The 23,823-nt window shown below is 32.4% G+C and overlaps 4 protein-coding genes and 1 long non-coding RNA gene across 6 annotated transcripts; 3 read left to right on the forward strand and 2 right to left on the reverse strand.

The window, feature by feature from the left end:
* The first annotated feature begins 1,182 nt into the window (after nt 1–1,182).
* LOC101218165 (transcription factor MYC2) lies at nt 1,183–4,060 on the forward strand. Its single transcript, XM_031882468.1, has one exon. It carries the CDS (start codon nt 1,464–1,466, stop codon nt 3,528–3,530), a length of 2,067 nt encoding a protein of 688 aa, XP_031738328.1. The 5' UTR covers nt 1,183–1,463; the 3' UTR covers nt 3,531–4,060.
* A 1,545-nt stretch (nt 4,061–5,605) lies between these two features.
* Nucleotides 5,606–5,941, forward strand: LOC116402474. The gene has a single exon (XM_031881742.1). It carries the CDS (start codon nt 5,606–5,608, stop codon nt 5,939–5,941), a length of 336 nt encoding a protein of 111 aa, XP_031737602.1.
* Nucleotides 5,942–7,464: 1,523 nt separating this feature from the next.
* On the reverse strand, nt 7,465–10,279 carry LOC101218402. Its single transcript, XR_969157.2, has 2 exons — nt 10,069–10,279; nt 7,465–8,056 (listed from the first exon to the last, which is right to left on the reverse strand). It is a non-coding gene; the product is annotated as an uncharacterized LOC101218402 (long non-coding RNA).
* A 1,096-nt stretch (nt 10,280–11,375) lies between these two features.
* Nucleotides 11,376–13,453, forward strand: LOC101218636 (protein HAIKU1). 2 transcript variants are annotated; one of them, XR_004214880.1, is made up of 2 exons: nt 11,376–13,037; nt 13,127–13,453. XR_004214880.1 is itself a non-coding variant. In XM_004148429.3 (2 exons), the coding sequence occupies exon 2, from the start codon at nt 11,988–11,990 to the stop codon at nt 12,966–12,968; it is 981 nt and encodes a 326-aa protein (XP_004148477.1). In that variant the 5' UTR covers nt 11,376–11,559; nt 11,699–11,987; the 3' UTR covers nt 12,969–13,453. The 2 variants fall into 2 exon arrangements, 1 of the variants encoding a protein (XP_004148477.1); XM_004148429.3 differs by having other exon boundaries at nt 11,376–11,559; nt 11,699–13,453.
* A 7,123-nt stretch (nt 13,454–20,576) lies between these two features.
* On the reverse strand, nt 20,577–21,681 carry LOC101218875 (abscisic acid receptor PYR1). The gene has a single exon (XM_004148430.3). The coding sequence runs from the start codon at nt 21,582–21,584 to the stop codon at nt 20,886–20,888; it is 699 nt and encodes a 232-aa protein (XP_004148478.1). The 5' UTR covers nt 21,585–21,681; the 3' UTR covers nt 20,577–20,885.
* Between the last annotated feature and the right edge of the window lie 2,142 nt (nt 21,682–23,823).

Below are 23,823 nucleotides of genomic sequence, written 5' to 3' on the forward strand. Positions count from 1 at the left end.
CCCTCCCCAAGATATTCTTCATCTTTCTTTTAAATTTTTAATCAAAAGTTGTTTGAAAATCTACAAATATTAATATTTTAAGATATGATCATAATAATATTAGTGCTAAATTATGTTGAAAGTAGTTTCATTTCAACTTTTAAGTTTTGTTTCTTTTAAACAAAGTTAAAACATTTTCTCTCTCTTTCCTATCTATTACTTACGTTAACAAATTTTAATTATTGGATAACAATATAGATACGGGATATTTCATCTCAAAATCAATTTGAAAATAAAAGAGTAACACATAGTGGAAGTAAATTTTAGAGTTGGAATAATTAGCGGAAAAATTATAAAGAAAAGAACAAAAAATAGTTGAGGACGACAACCCTCTAAATATTTTCATAATTTGCCTACGTGAAATTATTATAACATTATTATTTTTTGTTACACTCAAAAGACGTAATTTGGTTGAACATATTTGTTTTCACTTATGTAAACAAACGTGAGCCTTTCGTCGTAATTTAACAAAATTGAAGTAGTGGGACTGTAAAAGAAAAAGGGTGGAAGAAGACAATAGAGATATGGTTCACATGTCCATGGTACCGTCTACCTTTATTTCTTTCCATTTATTTGTTTAGTTTGAAAACAAAATATTTGTTAGTATATATTGAATTGAATATTAGCAAAATTTTAAATTAATGGGTGGAATATGAAATTTTGGAAATATTTTTATCATTTTTTCTTTTACAAACTTTCAAGTAAATATGATGATTTGTTGAGGTGTAATGTTTGGGAGTTGGTAAGGTTTTATGAATAGGGAAATTGCCTCACGGCGTCAATCATAACATGCCACGTGTAGATGGTTAGGGAAACGCCTACAATGGAATCTCCCGAAATATATAGAGACCAATCAGCAAAAGAAGTGTAGTCCATTGAGGGACTGCCACGTATGATTCGTTCATTGAACCCTACACTTAACTTAGTATCAATCTTGCTTTTAATAATTTGAAAATGTCAATGAAAATAGTTTATTTATTGTTGTCCAAAATATGTAAATATTGATTCATATGGTTTTGAGTTAATGTTAAAATGTATAGAATGTGTGATTTGAGATGGTTGGATAGTGTAGGTGTATTGAATTTAGTTTTAGTATTAGTATTTATTATCCCCTAATCAAGTGGGTATAAAAGTGGCGATTTCCACTCCAACCCAGTTCTCCGATTAAAATCGGCGATTAATTATTACATCTACATCTTCCGCACTTTCTGAAAATTCAACCTAAATGCATTTCAAATAAATCAAAATAATCTCAGATGCATTCCAATTTTTGTCTTCATCCAATCCCCAACTCCCATTTCATCTCTCCCCTTCTCCTCTCCGCCGCCATCTTTCTTCTCCAAAATTAACTCTTCCCTTCCTCTTCCGGCCACCGTCCGCCGGATTAGATTCCATTTTTCTCAACCACCCATCAACTGTATGGAATGACGGACTATAGATTACCCCCCACCATGAATCTCTGGGCGGATGAGAACGCTTCCATGATGGATGTTTTCATCAACACCGATCTGAGTTCTTTCTGGGTTACACCGCCGCAGTCACAGCAACTCCCTCAGCCCTCTTATTCCACGCCCACTGACCCTAGTAAGGCCGTTGGTCAAACACCACCGCCGCCGCCCCCGTCGTCCATGTCGGTTTTTAACCAAGAGACTCTTATGCAGCGTCTTCAAACATTGATTGAAGGTGCTCAAGAGAACTGGACCTATGCTATTTTCTGGCAGTCTTCGTATGATTATTCCGGCGGTACTGTGTTGGGGTGGGGAGATGGGTATTATAAAGGTGAGGAAGATAAAGGGAAAGAGAAAGCTAAATCCAGTAGTTCGATAGCAGAGCAAGAGCATCGGAAGAAGGTACTTCGTGAGCTTAACTCTCTCATTTCTGGTTCTCCTACCTCTGAAGCTGATGCCGTTGATGAGGTTGTTACCGACACCGAGTGGTTTTACTTGGTCTCGATGACTCAATCATTTATCTCCGGTGTTGGATTGCCGGGGCAGGCGTTTTTCGATTCCAATCCTATTTGGGTTGCGGGTTCGGATCGACTTGCGAGCTCTTTCTGTGAACGAGCTCGTCAGGGTCAGGTTTTCGGGTTACAGACTATGGTTTGTATACCGTCGGCGAATGGAGTTGTTGAATTGGGTTCGAGTGATTTGATTTTACAGAGCTCCGATCTGATGAATAAGGTTAGGGTTTTGTTTAATTTCAACAATCTGGAAGTGGAAACTTGGCCAATTAGTGGTGTTGACCAAGGGGAGAATGATCCTTCTTCGCTTTGGATTAGTGAACCATCTTCAAACGCCATTGAAATTGCGAATCCTGTTCCTTCTGCTTCAGCTCCAACTCCAAGCACAACAAACAGCCAACCCATTTCCAAAATTACAACAGAGACGATCGAGAATCCCAATAAATCTAGTGTTGTAGTTGAAACTCCAAGTTCTTCTGTTCCTCCTCCTTCTCAGAAAACTCATCGACAGTCTCAGCCGACTCAAACACAGAGCTTCTTCACCAACAGGGAATTGAATTTCTCTGAATTTGGGTATGAGAATGGTCGATTGAAGGAAGGGAATTCCACTTCGTTGAAGCCGGAATCCGGTGAGATTCTGAATTTTGGGGAGAGTAAGAGGAGTAGTTCTTATCCCAACACAGATAACAACTTACCTTCAGGGAATTCCTTATTTGGAGGGGATGAGAATAAGAAGAAGAGATCCCCAACTTCACGTGGGAGTAACGAAGAAGGGATGCTTTCTTTTACTTCTGTTGTGATTCTTCCTTCCTCTGGAGGTGTGAAATCAGGTGTTTGCGCTGGCGATTCCGATCACTCCGATCTTGAAGCTTCCGTAATTCGTGAGGCGGAGAGTAGTAGAGTGGTGGAGCCGGAGAAGCGGCCTCGAAAAAGAGGGCGAAAGCCAGCAAATGGTAGAGAAGAACCATTGAATCATGTTGAAGCAGAGAGGCAAAGGAGAGAAAAGCTTAACCAAAGATTCTATGCTCTTCGAGCTGTTGTTCCAAATGTATCCAAAATGGATAAAGCTTCACTCCTTGGTGATGCTATCTCTTACATCAATGAACTTAGAGGGAAGCTTCAAACTGCTGAATCAGATAAGGAAGATCTACAGAAGCAATTGGATTCAGTGAAGAAGATGATGATGTCCTCTTCTAGTAAAGATTCATGCATGTCAAGCTCAAATCAACCCCCACCAGATCAAGACATAAAATCATCAAACATAAACCATAATGATATCGAAACCGATATCGATGTAAAGATCATCAGTTGGGATGCAATGATCCGAATCCAATCTAGTAAGAAAAACCATCCTGCTGCACGGTTGATGGCAGCTCTTGAGGAACTTGACTTGGATATAAACCACGCGAGCATCTCGGTTGTCAATGATCTCATGATCCAACAGGCAACCGTGAAGATGGGGAGTCGGCTATACACTCAAGAGCAGTTAAGGATAGCATTATTGTCGAAAATAGGCGCAAGTACTCGGTAGCCATTGTTATCGCCTTCACTATGGTTTATTATCTGAAGTAGCAGCATAGCATTGGTTTTAGAAGAGCTCCAGTGGCCGATGTGTAGGGAGCCGAAGAAGGAATATGCGCCATATGCAAACGGCATATTAGCTGTGTAGTATACTGTTCTCTTCTCTACTTGTTCTTTAGGTAGTGGTGTTTTAGTATTTAAGTGATTCTGAGATGATTCACATGGAGGAGTTTGAAAGTTAGGAATGGCCATGGGAGAGGAAAGAAGAAGATAGTGATGGTGATGGTGATGGTGATGATGGCTTGGCTCCAATTCATGTGAATAGTTAAAAGAAGAAACTTTCTAATTACTGTATATATACAAAGCCATAAATGTGAACCTACTGCATTTGGTCAGTGAAAATATGTTTGTAGCAGTGTATGTTGTTCCAATGTAAAACTCTATCCAGAATTTTCTCATGCTGGATTGAAGAACATAAGTGATTCAAATAGAAGAAACACTCTCCTGCTTAATTCATCATGTTAATACTGAATTTAGGTACTCCCTTTCCTGTTTTGCAGTACTCCTTACTTGGGTTATATGTATCAATCTCTGAATCTTACCGGGGTTTGTAGATTGGGAGATATTTCAATGAAACCGTCAATAATGTCTGGAGATATTGTTTTAATTTTAACTATATGCTTGCTCATTTTAATAGAAAAAAAAAAAAAGATGTCAATAGAATAAGAAGACTAAATCTGTCTTAGAGTTCAATCTAACAAAGATACGAATATATTGATTCAATACCTTCACTTCTTAGGTTGCTTTTAATTAAGAAAACATACATTCTTAGGTTAACAATTTTGGAAGTAAAAGAAGAAGAAGGTTGTAAATGTGTTATCTAGATTTGTGGTCGTAGTTAAAGTTATTGTTATTAATAATGACAAAATGATAGTTATAATTTAACTAGTACTTAGTTATCATGAATTTTTGTATTATTCTCTAAACACTTTGTATTGACTTTTTTGGCAAAGGCTGAAAGCCACCAAACAAATTTCTTGTTCATGTGAAAGTATATATTATATTTTTTTTTTATTAAAAATGGTTAATTAAATTTATTTCCTATTAATTGAATGGAGACGAAATCTCAATCTCAATTTATTAAATGTTTTTCTACCGACAAACAAAATACATTTTATCCTTCCTTCAAAATATGTGTTGTGCAATGATTAAAAGAAGAAAGGAAACTAGCTACTACCATACAAAACAAGTGTTATCTTAAACATGTTTATAGTATAGAGGTTAATCTTTTTATTGTCGAGTTCGTTTTGAGGTAGAATCTCATGTTATCTCTTATAAAGTTGGAACAAATACAAGATAAATAGTAAACATGTCTAGATGAGGTGGACAAAGGGCGTCATTGGACCAATATGTAGCTAGAAAGCCTCATCTTGGGTGAAGGCTAACAATCTTCCCTTTTTCTTAGGCTAGCCCTTTGTAAGTCCATGTTTGAAATAGATGGTGGCATAAATGACAAGTAGGGTACAAAAATTATACGATTTTCTTTTCAATCAAATAAAGAGTAACAAAGATGGTTGTGCATCTTGTATATAGGTGTAGATTTTAATATTCACCCATGAATGTGGAAAATGTAATGGATAAAATTAAAAGAGAAATGAAGTTGAATAAAAAAAAAGATTTAAAGGTTAGGTTTGAGTGGATGAGATTGGATTAAAGGCATTCAACATATGGTTCTACTAAAATGGTTAAGTATTGATTTGTGGTTATAATTATAATTAGGGTTGGGTCAAACCAAACTTGTAGGATATCTCAACTACATAAACAAAAACTCAAACAACAATAAGTTTGGTTGTTGTTCTCCAACCCAAAAGCCAACCTTGAAACCCTATGCATATGGAAATTCACTATATTTCCAATTCATAATTCTCATGAATCATGTCTCCATTCTCTCTTAATCTCTCTCAATCACTCTCTCTCTTTATTATATACTCCAAAAGAAGCTCCGTAAAATTACAACAAACCCTAAACAATACAATAATCATTACTGTTATTGAGTAAACTTCAATTCTTTTTGGTTTAATGACCATGAACTGCCTTACATGCCAAGCCCTTCCAAGAACCCAATCTGATAGGGAAAATCGTGGTTACGAAACCCCCTCTACTAGAGGTAAATCATGTTGTCTATATGTTCCCCGGAGGTGGTCGACCGAGTTGACTACCCCGTCATCCTACGATTCTATCAAAATCGATGATGATCATCATATTAGCTCTTCTAATGTTCATAAGAAGGCTAGGACTCGTCGTGTTCGTAGTGAATGCGGTGGAAACGAGCCGAAGTTGGTGAGAAGTTCGGGAATGAGAAGGGATTGGAGTTTTGAGGATTTGGGATTGAGAGGTCAAAAGAAAGGGAGATTCCATTGAGGTTCCATTTTTGTTCATTTTCCCCCCTCTCTCTCATGATCTCTTTGCTTCTCTCTCCTTCTCTTTCTTTTTTCTATTCTCATTCATGTGTTTGTAATTTTCTTGTGTTTATAATTCATTTTAAGTTTTAATGTAAATTGGGAGGTGAATAATAATGAAGAACTTAAGGTGGGAAATGAGATTTTTATTGATTGATATGATTAATTCACTCATTTGCAAACCAATATTCTTTATATATATGTATAGAAAATTTTGGATCTTTGAGTACTTCTTACAACTTTCTTTTCTACTTGATTTAATTGAATACTGTTGCACTTCAGTAATTGAATATATATATTCATATCGTCACTTTTTTTTTTTTTAATTTCAAGTAGATATTTTATCAACTTTGTCATTTCTTACAATTTCGAAAGAAATCACCCATCAACCTATCACTATTTATCGAATGTGGGTGGTGCATATATGGTATTTTGTTACCTATTACAATTATTCTTGGAAGCTTGTTTTTTTAAAACAAAAAATTAAGTTGTTTTAAAGAGAGTATGTTAGATTTTAGTGAATACTTGAACGACTCGTTAGAATTCTTACATATGTGTATATGTCTTCTGTTTCTATATTAACAAAATTGACAACTAAAATTAGTACAATGATGGTTTTTAAAGATAATCGTAGCTAAGAGTAATTATGGTTATTTAGAAGTTTAATTAATTGAAAAACTTATGAGTCTCATGTGAGGTGTAGGAAAATAATATAAACATTGATCAAGTTCAAAGTTATTGAAAGGGTGCATCTAACTTAATAGTTATAACAAACCACAACGGAGTGATCAATTATTAAATTAAAAGTTTAGATAGTAATTAATTGCTTAAAATCTCTTAGATCTAAACTTAATACACAATCGTGTCAATACCAAAATAAAAAAGATCTTTAAAAATTATGAATATAAAATCGTGTCAATACAATCGTATGTTTCACTAACTGCTTAGAACAAACAATGAGTAGAGTTAACTCTAACTCTTTAGGCAAAACACTATAGACATTTGATTTTTTTTTGGTTATTTTCAAAAGTTAAGTTTATAGATATATTACTTCCACCTCACATTATTGTAAAAAATGTAAATAATTGAATCAACCAAAATGCTATAAAACTAAAATGAAATCTTTGTAACATTAATAATATATGGGAGATATCCATATTCAACAAGGACATACTCCAGGCTTAAACCTGTATATCTACACCTCAAATATTCTTTACTCAATGTGTCTTAACTAAAACTCATCAAAACTTACAAATATTTGAAAACGAATCCGACCGACCGCCTTCAACCCGAGAGACTTCTACCTTGTTTCTCAACCCCAATCTATGCATACAAAAATTGTTCAGCTTCACGTGAAAGTCCTTCAAAGGGTGTCTCCGTCAATAGTTGAACATTCATTCCGGATGTGAAAACAACAGCGACAGCCCCCAACTACAATAGCAAAATTATAAGAATAACATCAACTCAACACTTCAATTCTTTTTCTTTCTCGCATCTGCTTTCCAATTTCTTCGACCAAACACCTTTTTTGCTGTTTCAGAGACGAGTTGTTCAGCAGGTGTCTTGGAGTGTGAAGGCGTTTCTAATTGTGGATCGACGTTAGAAGGTACACACTGCAGTTGACTCTCACTGGTTGATGTTTTTGCAGCCATATTGGAACTATTACAAGACCCTTCTTCTACCCCTCTAGATATATTAGCACTTCTTGCTTCCTTCTTCCAATTTCGGCTACAATGCACCCGAGTCAAGGGATTGTTTGCAATGCCATTTGGTTGAAAATATGTTCCTGTCTGAATTGGTTGTTTCGCAGTTGAAGCTTTCTTTATTTCTTCTTCTAGACGTTTCCGAGCTCTATATCTTCGTTGCCTTTCTCGATTCTTCAGTCGTCGGGTCATGATATCATTGTCTATCCTATTGTCTTTGTCTTGATCCATAACGTGCTGATTTTGCACATGTTCCATATTGAGGAAGGTGTGTATTTGAAGCAATACAAAGGTTAATCACTGCTTCATCGCCATTTCTCAATCTTTTAACTTTCAGAAACAACTAATAAGATCCTTGCCAACAGTCTACAAACCTGATGCACAAAAACGAAGGCTCAGTCAACATATAACAAATTTATGCTCAGTCAACATATAACAAATTTGTTTATCACTCATATGTTCCAGAGGTTCAATATGGAGATCCGAACAATTATCATTGGAAACTAAGTCTTCATTCAACGTTAATTTAGGGTTGTTTCACTTCTTCCATTCCCAAATGGCTTTATGTTCATTTAGACCAAATCAGTTTTCGTTTTACAATAATTAGATGACTCAGGTATGAGTTATTCTGCTCATCTTAGTCATAAGAAATAAGGAAAAGAAAGATAAGATAGGACACAAAACAACCAAAGGAATGACAAAGAAGTTACATTGAAAGAACTCTGGAAAACTTTACAATTCATCAGATGTTAAGATATCATAAAGCTCTCACATAGTGAGACTAATGACAAGACAAGGTCTACCTTATTACCACATAAACATATTTGTGTTGTTCATAATTGCAAATTGATGCATGAAAACTATTTGATGAAAACATTGAAAATGTAATATACGGAACCCTCTGGTGGCAAATTTTAGGTTCTTGCAATAAAAAGAAAAGGATATTCATAAACTTCACTTTAGAATTCATCTACTAAACATTTGGGGCTAACCATAGCAACATTCCAACCAATTCAAAAGGCATTATAACCAAATTGGTAAAAAAGTGAAACTGTCATGTCATCCAACATTTTTTAAACAAAACACCTAAATTCTGTTCACCAGCTGCATATTAGAGTGCAGATTGTTTCAGAATATTAAAAATGAAACAAAATTCCTTTCTTATGGCACGGCATTCCCACATCAGTATAACAATCATGAACCAACCAACTTACAATTACCAAACACAACTTTTAAGGACAATGCAACTTTTTATTCACATATCTACACAATGATACAGAATTATTTACTTTTGACATAAGCCCTCATGAATTTGATTTTTGTTTCACCCAAATGGAACCATACCAATGGAGATCTTCCTCAATTATATACCACTATTTTCCTATTATCTAGTCAACGTGGGACATTGGATGTATTTCCAATAATCCCCCTCTTGAACAAAGGAACACCGACTTCCACTCAAATAGCTATTCATCCACGTTTATTATTTAGCATATCATGTTTAACCATGACAAGTTTTCTCCAAAGGAGCATACTTCCTATTCGATAAACTCAACTACGTATCACAATAACTATGTCACTGAGGCATACTAACAAAACAAACTGAAGGGCATGGCTGTACTACCACTAGCTATGGCATAGTCATATGACATTGTGCACTTTTGGCATAAGCCCCCATAGTTTTGTATTTGAAATCACCCAAAGGCCTCCCCATACTATTGGAGATATGGTCCCTCAGTTCTCCACCCATGATATTCCTCTTCCCTAACCAGTATAGGACTTTACTCTCATGCACAACACAATCTAAAATCACACTTAAAGAACAAATGACACGATGTAGACATAATTTAGCGAGGGCTATTTTTCAAAATCTTTCATTTCCAAATGGGAAGAGCAACTAAATAACATGGCACCCAATTACAACTTGTTAAAGTGAAATACATGGGAATACAATTTACAATATTGTTTCCAAACACCAGTCATATAACTCGTTGAGAAAGGGAAAAGATAACCGACATTAGGGCATCAATTTGACCAATAACTTCGAGCAACCTCCATGGCTGCCAAATATAAATCGCATTTAGTTAAGAACTCTACCGATTGAGAAGCTAGAATCTGGGGTTTCACGTTTGGGATATGAAAACAGAACAAGGGGAAGATCCAGCAACAACCCAGAAAAGGGAATACAAGCAAACCAATAAATATAGAATCAAATCAATAACAGGAGAGGAAATATTGAATCTTGGGGAAGCTAGAGAATGAGGAAGACGAAAAAAAACATGACCCAGAAAGTAAAACTGGAAAAAAATCCATTTGAAGCCGGAGAAGGTAAAGACCAAAAGAAAAATGGTAATTTTGATAAAGAAAAAAAAAGGGATTGAAATACCTTCGAAAAATGAAGATCTGTACCGGTTGATTGAAGCTGGTTAGGAGAAGATGGGGAGAAGGTGAAAGGTAATTTATAGAGAACAGAAAAAGGTTGGAATCTACGGAGGATTTGCAGGAAATGTCTTACGAACTATCTTCTTCTTCCTTGAGATTGTAACGATGTAATAAAAGTAAACACACTTCAACTTTATAAAAAAAAAAATCATTCTAAAGCTATTACGTTTCTTTTCTTAAATTTTTGTTCATCTAACCCTAACCTTATTTTTAAAATTTCTATTTTAATTTATGGGTATTTTTGGTATTTTCAAATTTTAGATTTTTTTATTATGAATTTTGAAAATATATTCGATATATTATATATATTTTTTGTATATGAGTGAACGTTCGAGTTAACTTACACACTAACCTATGACATATTCATTAGATATTGATATTATTGATATTATGTCTCTCTGAACAAATAGAAAAAAGTAATAAAAATATGTAAATGAATTATTTTTACTATCACAACCGGAATAACTTTTTATTATTTTTGAAAAGGCATATTTTTGTGTTTTCAATTTTGAGGAGACTTTCTAAAATGTTAAAAGAATTATCTTTCTAAAAAATTGTATTTAAAAATTTCTTTAAAAAAGAAACATGTGAAGTTATAAATTTGAAAAATTAGGATGGTGAAAGTATTGGACATTGGAGATCATACATGGTTTAATTGTTTGAACTTGATTTAATAAGTAATTGGTGAACATGAGTAGTTAATTCATAAACTTGAAATTTTATGGTGTCTACCTCTTTTACCTTACCTCACTACCTCTTTGTGTCAAACAGCTATGAGCGGACGTCATTGGTTGACAAGATGCAACCAAAAATGGTTTTGGATCTCTCTTCATGACTCCCTACCAAAATTTGGGTTCAATTTAAGATAATACCCTTTTCTTTTCTAAACCAAACTTAAAACAGAAGCCAAATTAAACTTAGAATATAGTGCACAGCTTTTGAGGAATGAGGAAAAGCTTAAAAGCTTAATTTCAATTGAATTAGATTGAAAGTTCTGAAAGAGAACACCTTGGAGTTGAAGTATATTAGGTTGGCAACATATCTCTAACACTAACCACCTATTTTCTTCTTATTTCTTTATTACATTAACATTTATATCAAATTATCAATCATTCATTCATTTAAGCTTCCTTAAATTACTATTCATTATTACCCTTTTTTATAATAAATTATATTCTTAATACTAAATTAATCCTTTAGATTAGAGTTAATCAAAGAAACAGCTTTTAACTTCAAACCAATAGTCAACTAAACTGTTTGTTGGTTCATTTCCCATTCAAAGATGAAGAACCATTCGGTGTTTTTCATTCGATCTATCTCTTAGGGTTTCTGCCATTATCTGTTCGTTGTTGTTCCTCACAATTTTCGGCGGATTAGATAAGGATCTCAAACAAATTTTCAATTTTTCTCATCATCTATATTCTTCTTGGTCAAGGTTTTCCCTCTTTTTCCTTTCTCCCCAATTCTTTTATCTCCCTACTTTCTTCCTAACTTTTGTATGAATCCCAAATCCTACTCCCTTAATTCTTCTACTTTGTTTTCTTTTAGAAGGAATTCTGTTTTTGCTTTTGCAGTTTTTGGGAGGACACATTACTGGCCTTCCTGTCCTTCTCTCAGCATCGAACCCTTTTCAGTTTGTGCTCTGTAGTTCACCATTTTCCCTTCCTTGGGTGGCTTTGTGCTTGATTGAATTAACAGGGTTGGTTGAATGTTTGGGAATCTTTGAAGCTGCGTGGTATTTAGCAACAGATTTGTTGATTGAGATTAGAATTTATATTATACATTTTTCACTCCTCCAAGGAAATCTCCTGGAGTTTGGTCTATTCAGAGTTGTGGAATAATTTTTTTTTTTTTTTTCTGTTTATGGATTACTCAAAGAATAAACAGAATGAGGTATTGGGTGTGAACAAAATTGGGAAGAATATAAAGAAGAGTCCACTGCACCAACCTAATTTTGGTAACATCCCTTCAACACAACAGCCTCAGCCTCAGCCTCAGCCTCAGGTTTACAATATAAACAAAAATGATTTTCGGAATATTGTTCAGCAGCTGACTGGTTCTTCACAAGAGCCATCTAGTAGACCACCTCAGAATCCAGCAGCTAAACAACAAAGCTTGAGATTGCAAAGGATACGACCTCCCCCATTAACACCCATAAACCGGCCCCGTGCTTCACCTCCGATCCCTGTTTCGATTGCCCCGCCACAGGTTCCTTATTACAATGGTCAGTTTAGGTCTGCACAATGTGATCAATCGTCAACAGCAATGTTTCAAGGACAACCAGCACCTACACAATTGCCTCAACCGATACCGGCAGACTCAGTTTGGCCAAAACCTGCTGATTCTCCCATATCTGCTTACATGCGTTATCTTCAAAGCTCAGCAATAGATTCACCTTTGATGGGAAACCAAGCTCAGGCATTACAACAAGCACAAGTTCCTGGTCAAATTCAAAACCAAGTGGCTCCCTCTGGCTCTAGTTTACCACCTGACCCAACCGTGCCTACTGCGCCGTCTAGTACAAATGGTGGTCCTGTACCATCTCTTTCTAATTTTCCTCCCATCCAATCACACAGTCCTGCAATTTTTCCCTCCCCTACACAATTTCATGTGCCGTCTCCTTCTAGTTACTTAAATTTGTTGTCACCACAGTCACCTTATCCATTGCTTTCACCTGGAATTCGATTTCCTCCACCTCTGAGTCCCAATTTTGCATTTTCCCCCATGGCTCAACCAGGAATTTTAGGTCCTGTGCCTCTTCCTCCGCTTTCTCCTGGCCTTGTATTTCCATTATCTCCATCAGGATTATTCCCTCTACTGAGTCCAAGATGGAGGGATTGGTAGTCCTACTTTGAGTGTATTAAACCCCACTCTTGTGTTACCACTTCAGCATAAGAGATTGTATGCACAGAGGTGGTGGAAAAGGCCATTTTGATTGTTTGTACTGTCTGTTGCTTATTTTACATTCTTTGTTTTACTATTGTCTACACCCCTTTTTGCAGCTGGATCAACCATATGAACTGAAAGAGGTATCAAAGGAAAACAAAATCTCTGTTAAAGAGGTTAGGCCATTGCGGTGAGTATGAATGGGAAGATAGCTGTAGCCTGGTAGGTGTAGAACCACAGATATTAAATACCCACATTCATTTTAGTTGAAGATTTGTTATGATGTTGTAGTTGTGGATTATAGCAAGTTTGATTTTCTTTCATTTCATTCATTTAACTTTTGTTGAAGGAACTGTGAAGTTGAGAAATCAGATGTATACTGTATGTTGCTCTATTCAAGAAAGTACATAGTTTGATTATACAAACACTTTGTCGCTGTCTAATCTTTCATTATTTTCTCTTTGTTGCTTCACTTTGTCATTAGTCACTGTTATGCTTATTCTGGGGGGGAAGGGGAGGGGGAGGTTACTGCATATAAACACCATTGATATGATAACAGAAAGCAAAACTTTTGAATGTTTGATCATATCCGTTGAAGGCTTGTGCTAGATTTGAATTTTGGAGGGAGTTATTGCCGAGTGAGTTGGGTTATTTCTTTTATCAATTTAGTCATGGGTTTGAGCTTTATTAGATAAATGATATGCTTTAGAAACAAACAAATTTGGCCTGCTTAAGAACAAGTTTTAGAGATTGTCTGGAGTAAATGGATATAGATATTGATTTTTTTTTTTTTGTTCAAGAGATGAATTGTTGAAATTGCTACTGAATTGTTGAACAATGAGTAAAAATAACTGTAATTTCCATGTTGTTTAGGAATTTATATGATTATGAGTTTATTTTAAATCTATGGTCAAATGTTTTAGTTCTATTTTAACTGTTCTATCTCTTTATTATAACTTTTTTTTCAAAATTTTAAATCTATTCTTACGCTTTTGTATCTTTTTGACGTTTCAAATTCTTTATTTGCAAATCTTTGAGTATAAATATTTCTTTTTTTTTTTCATTCATGTTCACAAGTTACAACAAAATGACATGAGTGAATCAGAAATCAAATCATGCTTTTCTATTCTCTTCTAATTTTTTTTAAATTTTATTGTCTATTTTTTTTTTACATAGAAGTGTGATTGTGTATATTTGTTGTAAATTTATTCATTTATAGGTTTCTTTTTAGAACACCACAAAAGATGGAAAAACTTGAACCACAAAATTGGTGGTTGGCATGTACATCTATGTTCTTTATATTTAAATCATGTAATATTGAGAAAAAAAATTTAATGTAGTCGTGACAATCTTGCTCATGTTTTTTTTCTCATTTAATTTTTCTTATTAAAGTTATCTTATTAATGAAATGGTGGAGTGACTTATAGTTTGATTTTGTTGAAATTTATTAAGTATACGTTGAGGTAATAAAGTGTATAAGAAATATTTAAAGTCTTTCCTTTAATTTTTTACTTACAAAATTATTTAAAAGAATTATGATTTTCCATTTATAATTTCATAATTTCGAAAAGAAATATGATATTGTAATTTACATGAAATTATAGAAAAGAAATATGATATTGTAATTTACCCTTTGATTGTAACTTTTTTTTGTCTTAATTTAGTGGCAATTTTGTCATTAAGTAATATTTGCGGTCATTTTCACAATTAATAAGATAGAAGTTGTGATTTCATAGCCGAACTTCGTTAATTTTTCATCTCCTTATTAAAAGTAGTTATGATTTCATAGCCAATATTAGTTAAGGTAACTTTTTCATCTTCTATAACTGATATTACATAACGTTATAGGTTATTGCACAATTAACGATCTTTCTATCTTCCACTTTATATATATATATATATATAGGTTAGATTAAAAAAATGTAGTTTCAAACCATTTTGTATATTTATTTTTTAATAAAAACAAAAAATAAAAATTCTTCACTATAATGTATGATTGAAATTTGAATTAATTATGGGCAAATATAACAAACTTTTGAGTATTTATTAAATATGATTAGACATTCATTAAGTTGTTCAAGTACTCGTTAATGATTTACTTAATAACATTTTTTTTTAGTAAAATTGAAATATTCAATTTCACAATTACATTAAAAAAATACAATTTCATTCCAAATTGTATTTAAAATAAAAATAAATTTTGAAATAGTATGGTATGATATTTCTAAATTTACTATTTATTGTTCACTCGTTACAATATGAATATGAAAAGAATTTTTGTCGCGTGTGATTTTCTTTTTTTTTTTATATTTGTGAGTCTTCTATTTGACTTTATAACATTTGAGTATCAAGAAAACTGGTAAGAAATTAATTCATAAGTAGATGACCATCATAGATTGAACTCATTACCTTTTTATTGAGACTACGTCTCTTCTTACCACTAAACCAATCCATGAGGACTGAATGTGTAATCGTAAACCAATTTATATTCTTAGTTTCTCTCATATTTCTCCATCTCCCATTTTCTCATATTTTCATCGTTTATATTATTACATTAGCCTTTGTGTCCTTCAAAATGGTGAAGTAGTTAATACTACCTTATATTATTATATTTTTCAAATTGTTCTTCATCAAAAAAGTAAATAAATAATATAAAAGAAACATTGAATTATGTGATGCATATATTTAATGAGTGCACTCAATAATAGAAAATTTAGCCCTTGGTCCTCTTTTTCAAAGTTGATCATTACAATAATTTAGACTTGGTAAAATTAATTTCCAAAAACATTGAAGAACATGAAGAGAGACACATATTTCATCAAGGGAATTGAAGAAATTAGACAAAGGCTTTTAGTTTTAGGTTTGATGATACCAACCCGTAGCCAAAAAAAATTGTGTTGTTGGTTAGGGTGTTACTTTCCAATATATATATATATATATATAGTCCAATTAAAATTAGAAATGTTAGAAAGAGATATGATCTTTGGGATCATGAAAAGTCCTTTGCTTTTGGTAACACATTGGAATTTAATTCAATTTCTATTGGCAAGTTGGGCAACTTGCACAAACCCACTCATAATTGCTCTCTCTATTCTTCTCCTCTTTTTCTTTGCCAAAGTCCTTTTCTACATCATCATCCCCCACATACCATTACATTCCTCAATTCATTCTATTAATATTCTTACCCCCATCACCTTTTCTTTCTTAAACACTACATTTATTCTTCTCTCTTTTAATCATCCAATTTTTCTTAAATACTACTAAGTTTCTTCCCTTTCCAAGTATAAGTGTGTTTAGTCGATCTCTAAGTTTTTAAATTTTAGGTTTTTCATTCACGAGTTTGTAGGAATAGGTCTAGAGGGTCTATGGAGTAGTTTCAAATAGTTATTTGACTTTTAAAATCAAAATAATAATTCCAGAGAAGAGATAACTTTTTAAGAAATCTTTTTTTTTTCCCCCTAATTTAAGGAAAAGAAGTATCTTTTCTGTGGGTTTTGAATAAAACTTCTATTTTGGTCTCTAAGTTTAAAACTTTTCGAGCTAACATGTATAAGATATATTGATGTAGTGTCAAGTTTACTATGCTCTAATGCGTAAGTTAATAAAATGAGTGACAGATTAAGCTAAGTATAAAAGAAACAAATGTTAGTCTTTGTTATTTGACACCCACATGTCTCATGGTTAATGGTACATTTAGATGTTAATTAAGCTAAACTTTTATTGTCATTATGATATCTGTTTCAAAGATATATAATATTTGTTAATAAAATTTTAAAAATGGGTTTATATTATAAAGTCCCAAGTCCCTAATCTACCCCAAATTAGAACGTTACTTTTCAAATTTTAATAAATGAATTTGTGTGAAATAAACTTTATTGACCATTTGATCATATTATATTACTTAATATGAAATCTATTTAATTTTTTCCTATTTAGTCAAACCATTATTGACCCATCCCATGGCTTTATTATTCATGAAAAATATAGCAATTCCTATTGAAATGATCTATTAATGATGATTAACAACGTTAAAGTTAAATAATAAATATTATTATTACACATCTATATTGATGTTATAACTTATTATCAATATAATACATAATGTGAAAGGTTGAAAAATGCTAAAAAGTTGGTAAAAAAAAGATTGTGTGGATCAACACAATAATCAATGAAAATCTGATTGAGAAGATTATATCCATGTTGCATTTAGGAATGAGCCTATACTTTGATTTTCATAACAAAATTTAATAATCACAAAACGAGTTTCATTATTTTTCTTTGATCTGAACATGATTAAGTTCAATTAACAATAACTTATTTTAATTAAGACAAAAAAAGGGTGTAGTTCTTTTTGGACAAAAACCAAATAAGATTATCATATGAGTTACACAAAAACTATCCCTCGTTAAAACTGTCCAAGCCAAGTCCGACATCCTCCACCCACATGCCACTATCAAAATTGGTCAAATTTAACAATGCAATGACTCACACCGTTTGAAGACCTTGAAATGTAAAGATTTTCATTGTGTTGGGTTCATCATAACGAAGCTAAATGTAAACGATCAAAGAGACTACAAGCTATCGATTAAAGTTAAGTATTAAGTAGATTCATCCACCGAAAGCATGATCAAACATTTGTTACTTCGAAGCCTACACATGCTTTGAAAAAAAAAACATCTTAGGCTTGCTTTTTCTATCAAATTTAAACGTACATAGTGAAGAAAAAGTAAATCCAAATTAGATTGTTATCGTAAATGATGTAAATAATATTGAATCACAAATTTATAAATCTTAATCTATTGTGTCTATTAATAATAGATCTTGGTTTATTTTGATATATTTAAAAATCTACTATATGTATATAACATTGTTAAATTACAAATTTGAACCAAACTAATTCTAAATAATTAATATAAATTTTAGATGAAATTTCAAAACTATGATTTCAACTTGAGTTTTGAAGGACTCTTTTACATCATCATGAGTATCTTTTAATAATATTTATAATTCATTTTCATAGGCCAACATTATTTCTCAAATGACATCTTTATACATATAATTATTATACTCAAAATTTATTGCTTCTCCTGCCATGTCTTTTGAAGCCTATTAAAGAAAAAGAAGAAGAAAAAGAAAACAGCCTATTAATTGATTGGAAATTTACCCAACTTTATGGTTTAAAATTGATTTGTGATATGAAATAAAGATAATATAACAAAATTCATACACATCTGAGAGACATAAGAATTGAAAATCAATTAAAAGAATAAAAGGATGGGATTTAATTTGGAAGATTAGTTTATGTCAATCAACATGAATTCATAATAGACACTAATTTGAAAGGATATGCAAGTGGTAGATGTCTTATATGATCATTTGACCTACATCAATAATTGCTTACAATAAAAACCAATCCAAAAATTTAACAATATGTTTTGTAATCAAGTCTTATTTAAATTATTTTTGCCATGCTTGATTAGTTGTTATAGTGGAAGAATGTCAAATTTAAATTATATTTTATAAAATAAATTTTATCTTTGTTCAACGATTGTACGGGTGGAAATAACTATCAAACTACTCTAAATTATTTAGATGAAATTTCCATATATTTTATGTATATATAATTGATACTTTTAAATAAATTAACACATAAAAGTAAGATTAGAGTAAGTTTTGATATCAAAACACATCTGGATCTACTTAGCTTTTATACATCAAATAAAATATTTCATCGTACCTTTTAACTTCAAAATATTCAATAATTTAATGTATTTTATTTGTTTGTTTTTATAATCGGCCGTCTAAAGATTTAAAATATTCCTCGATGCATTCATTAATATATACATATACCAAAATATATCTTTTAATTTAGAAATAAAAAGAATTTAATTGTTAATTGAAATATATTTAATAATTTATTGATCGACATATCCATCAATATATGAATGAAATTGAATACTAATATAGACATCAATGTTTTAATCCCAAATTTAGTAATATAGAACTCTAAGATGGAGTATGTAATTTAACCTTTGACTTAGAAAATTTGGACAAATGTTATTTTACGGAAGGTTACCTCCATTCATCTAAATTCATTACCAATATATTGGCCACTGACAACAACAATGCTCCCTTCATGTATTCTACTTTTGGTAGGGACAACAGTAACGACAAACATAATTGTTTCTACTTCCTCAAACCAATTTAGGATGTTTGACAATTATGTATGTATGAAAACCAACTAAGGATAGAAGAAAAATCGATAAGAAAATGAGCAATGCAAAAGAGAGAAAGTGAGGGAGAAAAACTAGCTTGCGGAAAAATCAAACTTCTAAACTCTCAAAAGCTTTTGGTTAAAGAAATTGAAGTGTATCGTACAAAAATTCAAAGGGAGGGGGTATAATTACATTAAGAATAAGGAGTAGAACAAGTCCAATCCAATGGCATTAAGATGGAGGACCCCAACAGTTTAGGAATTGCTTTTTTCAATCAAGACCAAAGGAAAGCATGATGTGAGAGAGAGAGATTCTGAAAGGGGAAATTTTTTGCACATGCCCCAACTGACACACTAATGGCTGTGTCAACACCACCACCAACAACAACAAACAATATATTTCTCTCATTTTTAGGAGAAAGGTGAGAGTGTGTTTGTTCAAAGCTGTATTACATAAAGGTAAAAAAAACTTCTATGGCCTATACTCTTTCTTAGAATACCCATCCATGGATTCTTTCTTTCATAATTCCCTTTCTACCTTCCATTTAACCCTAATCCCTCTCCCACCCCTCTACTTATTTTACCTTCTCACAAAATCTCCTTTCCATTTTACCATAATTCACTTCTCCTCATTTTCATAAACTCTCCAATCTTATTGAGGCCTCTTAGCTAAAAATAAACTATTTTATCCTTCTATCACTAAAGGTATGCAGCACACCATTATGAAATGAAATGTGATATATAAACTCTAGTGATAAATCTTTCCCAATAATAAACTATGTTGTCCTTCTATAAATGTACCATTACAATGAAGTACAATATAAGGAGTCTCTAACCCACCCGAGTAGCTAACACCTCTTGTCTCATAATAAACTATTTTATCATTTTGTCCATAATGTAGCTAACACACAATTATGGAAGGTAATATAAACTTTCCAACTAGATGCCTCTTCTCTAATAAGAAACTACTTTTAACCAAACCACCTGTAAATGTAGCTAACACGATGTTATGAAGTGCACTATATATATATATATATATATATATACTTGTTCGTGTTCATTTTCTTTTCTATTGTTTACGTTTTTCTGTCAGTTTTTTAACATAATTGATATGTAACTCATTTGTGGCAGAAGAATTTGTAATTAAAATCCAAAAGACAGAAAACAGAGTGAATTACAGAGAGATTGAATGGTACGGAGTACATACAAGTATGCCCAGAACCACAACTACCAAATCCTTCTTCTCAACATTCATACAAATATATATGGCTTGAAATGTCATTGTTATACACTAGATTCTTCGCAGTTCCCCCATCATAGTCATTCAAAAATTTGAAGTAAAACACACGGAATTTCATTTTCATGAGAGTAAAAGAGAAAAGTGAATTAAGAACAGTTTATAAACATCCCAATCAATTTGTTTTTTGTTGTTGGAAAAGTAAATGATATTTCCTTGTTCTTCATACAATTAACAAAAAGAACCATACTCACAGTCACGTACCAAATTTCCCCCAACACAAAGGAGAAAAAATTCAAATTCAAAATCAAAGAGATGAAGAAATAAAGAAATATAATGTCTCTCTTTCTATCTCCTTTTCATTTCCAATAGTATTTTTGTTTTTTGCTTTTTGCTGTTTTTCCCCCCGAGAACCATTCTGAAATCAGTTTGATGATGATTTAGATGAAGGTGTAGTACCTGAAGCAGCAGCAGAAGCAGAATCAACGGCACGAACCATTCCTTCAGTGACGGATGTAAGCTTCTGCAGATTCAATTTCACAACCGTATCAGCAAATAACCGCGTATCCTCTTCCGTATTCCCTTCCGGCACATCCACGATGTACGATTCCAACACCACGGTCCAGATCTGACCGTCACGCTCCATTTCATGTACTGTCGTAACAGAACGGTAGTTCCTCAATCGATGCTCACCACCAGTGATACTAAAACCAGTCACACACCGATCGTCGTCGAGTATATCAAGCCGCTCTGTACTAGTCGCCGCCGGGAGACCAGAGATTACATTGACATCTCTAGTACATCCTACAGTCATTATGAAGTCTTCCGCAACTGTACAGCTTTTGATGAAGTGTTTATAAGTTTGAGGTTTATCAAAGCGGCGAACGACGGACCAAACGACATCCCGCGGCGCTCGTATGAGTTGAGAGAGGAGGGAGGAGCATTGGCCGGGGCGGAGTTCATAGGTGTGAAACTCAAAGATGAGATTCTTCAAGTTGTCGAACTCATGTTGAGTTAATCCAGGTGGAACGGTGAGATGGTGAGCGGTGCCGGTAGCGGTAGCGGTGGCGGTAGCGGTGGCGGTGGCGTTGTGGTCGATTTCTGACGGTTCACCCTTTTCCATTTCTGTTAAACGCTTTTCTTCTCTTTTCTTTTACAAATGTCGAGCTTTAGACGGGTGAGAGAGAGAGAGGACTTTTTTGTTCAAACTTATTTCTTTTTTTTTTTTAAATATAAACAAACAAACAAAAACAAAATTCATCAAAATTCATCAAAATTCTATTTCCTATCTGGAAATTTTAATTTTTGAATTTGGATTACACTAATTAATATTCATTTTTATACTTCAACCATAACTAAAATCACATATCTTCTAACTTTTGACTTTCTTGATCAAAAATGTATTAACCAATTATACTATATGCTCATGGTCACACTAACTAATTCATCACTTTTATTTTAAGTTTAATACAAATGTTCATGACCTCATCCATACTTATTAATCTTAGGTATAGAAATAGTATAGTATAAGTATAAACATTTCTATTATAGCATTGGTGCACAAAGCTAAGGCTACAATAAACATTTTTTTTTAAAGATGTGTGTATGAAAAATTGTTAAATAAAACTCACTTCAATACATTTAAGAGATTGCTTAAATTGAAACTTAGAAACTAAATTCATGTTTTCTTCTTTAGAATAATTTTTTTTCTTAATATTCAACCGTGAAAATTTGTCAATAACAATGTGTGGTAGAACATTACGATAAAAGGTGAGAGCAATCTCAACAATAGTAAAAGATTGATTATGATTTTTTATAAATTGTCGTATCCACATTGTAAAAAAAGTCTCTCACTTCTACTACCAGAATTAACATTAAAAAAATAGAGAATGTAACGCAAAAATCAATATAAAAAAGAAACTTTAATTCCAAGAAACAACTATAATTAATGAGGAAACATAATTGTGACCAAAACACTCTCTTAATCCTAATCTCACCCTCAAAATAAAAAAACAAAAGGAAATTTACTAAAGTTAGCACGTACGTTTAAGCTTAAAGTGTCCTAATTAAAACAAGTCGAAATTGAAGGTATTATTACTTTTTTTTTATATAGTGTTTAGAACGATTTATAATTTCAACATGAGGCAACTACACTTTTAATATTTTATCAAAGTTTGAGGTTTTATTTATTTATAAGAAGAAATTTATAAATTTTTTTTTTGTTTTTGGTAACGGAAAGAATTTATAATTATTAATGTTAGGGTTTGAAAACATAATTAATTATAATTATGTCGCTTTTTGTTTGTATATGAATTATTAATTAGTTAATTAATTAAAAGACACAAAAATGATGTGGAAAAGAGATGAGGTCGAAGCTCTTTGGAAAAGGAAGTAAAGCGTCAGCATCATATGCCACGTCTTTTCCAGCTAATCAAATTCATTTTCCCATTTTTCTTTTTCTAACCATCAAATCCATAATATATATATTAATCATTTTCCTTTTCTTTAATTTTAATCATTATAATTTTCCCATTAAATTTGTTTAATTTCATCCTCATCTTACAATATGCTTCCACCTTACATTCATTCAATCAATCATTTCATTAGAAGATGAATTTTTTTCATAAATATACGTTATTAGAGTTGGTAGAGTATAGTTATTTAACATTGTGTATAGGAAACATGTAGGGCAAATAAGGAGTTGGTTATTAACCAACTCCACCAAACTCAAGTTTGCTCGATTTAACACTCTTTAATGATGGATCACACATTAATAATAATAATTTTTTTTGTTTGTAAAAAACAAATGAGATATACATTTGGTTCCGAACATGGCTATCATATATGAGTTAATTAGGTCTTATGTGGAAGAAATATCTATTACATTATCACACAAACAATGTATATATAAAACAAATAACATTTTGATCTACTTGAGTTTAAGTGCTCTTGAAAATGGATGAAAATACTTTTAGGTTCTTTGTTAAAGCTGAAAACATAGAAAGTCCATCTTAATTAAATAGATTCACATTCTATTATGTCAAATCCTTGTTCATAACTAATGCTAACCTATTAACCTTAAAAGATCGCCTTTAATTTTGTTTTTATCATTTATTTGAGACACCTTCTCTTACTCAAGTACATTGAGTGGTGTGGATGATTGGTAGTTCATGCCATAAATCATGAGTGTTCATCCTTCAGTCTATTCAAAATGTAGGCGGTAAATTAGAGTAAAAGTGAAAGTCAGCATAAACCGATGGAATTTGCTCTTATAGAATAGTTAGTAATACAACTTAAGAGTAGGTAGATCATCCAACGTCTACGTAGTGACAAACTACTCGTTGCTACTAAATCGTAATAAG

This window comes from Cucumis sativus, chromosome 3 (assembly GCF_000004075.3).
Source record: "Cucumis sativus cultivar 9930 chromosome 3, Cucumber_9930_V3, whole genome shotgun sequence".
Taxonomy (NCBI): domain Eukaryota; kingdom Viridiplantae; phylum Streptophyta; class Magnoliopsida; order Cucurbitales; family Cucurbitaceae; genus Cucumis; species Cucumis sativus.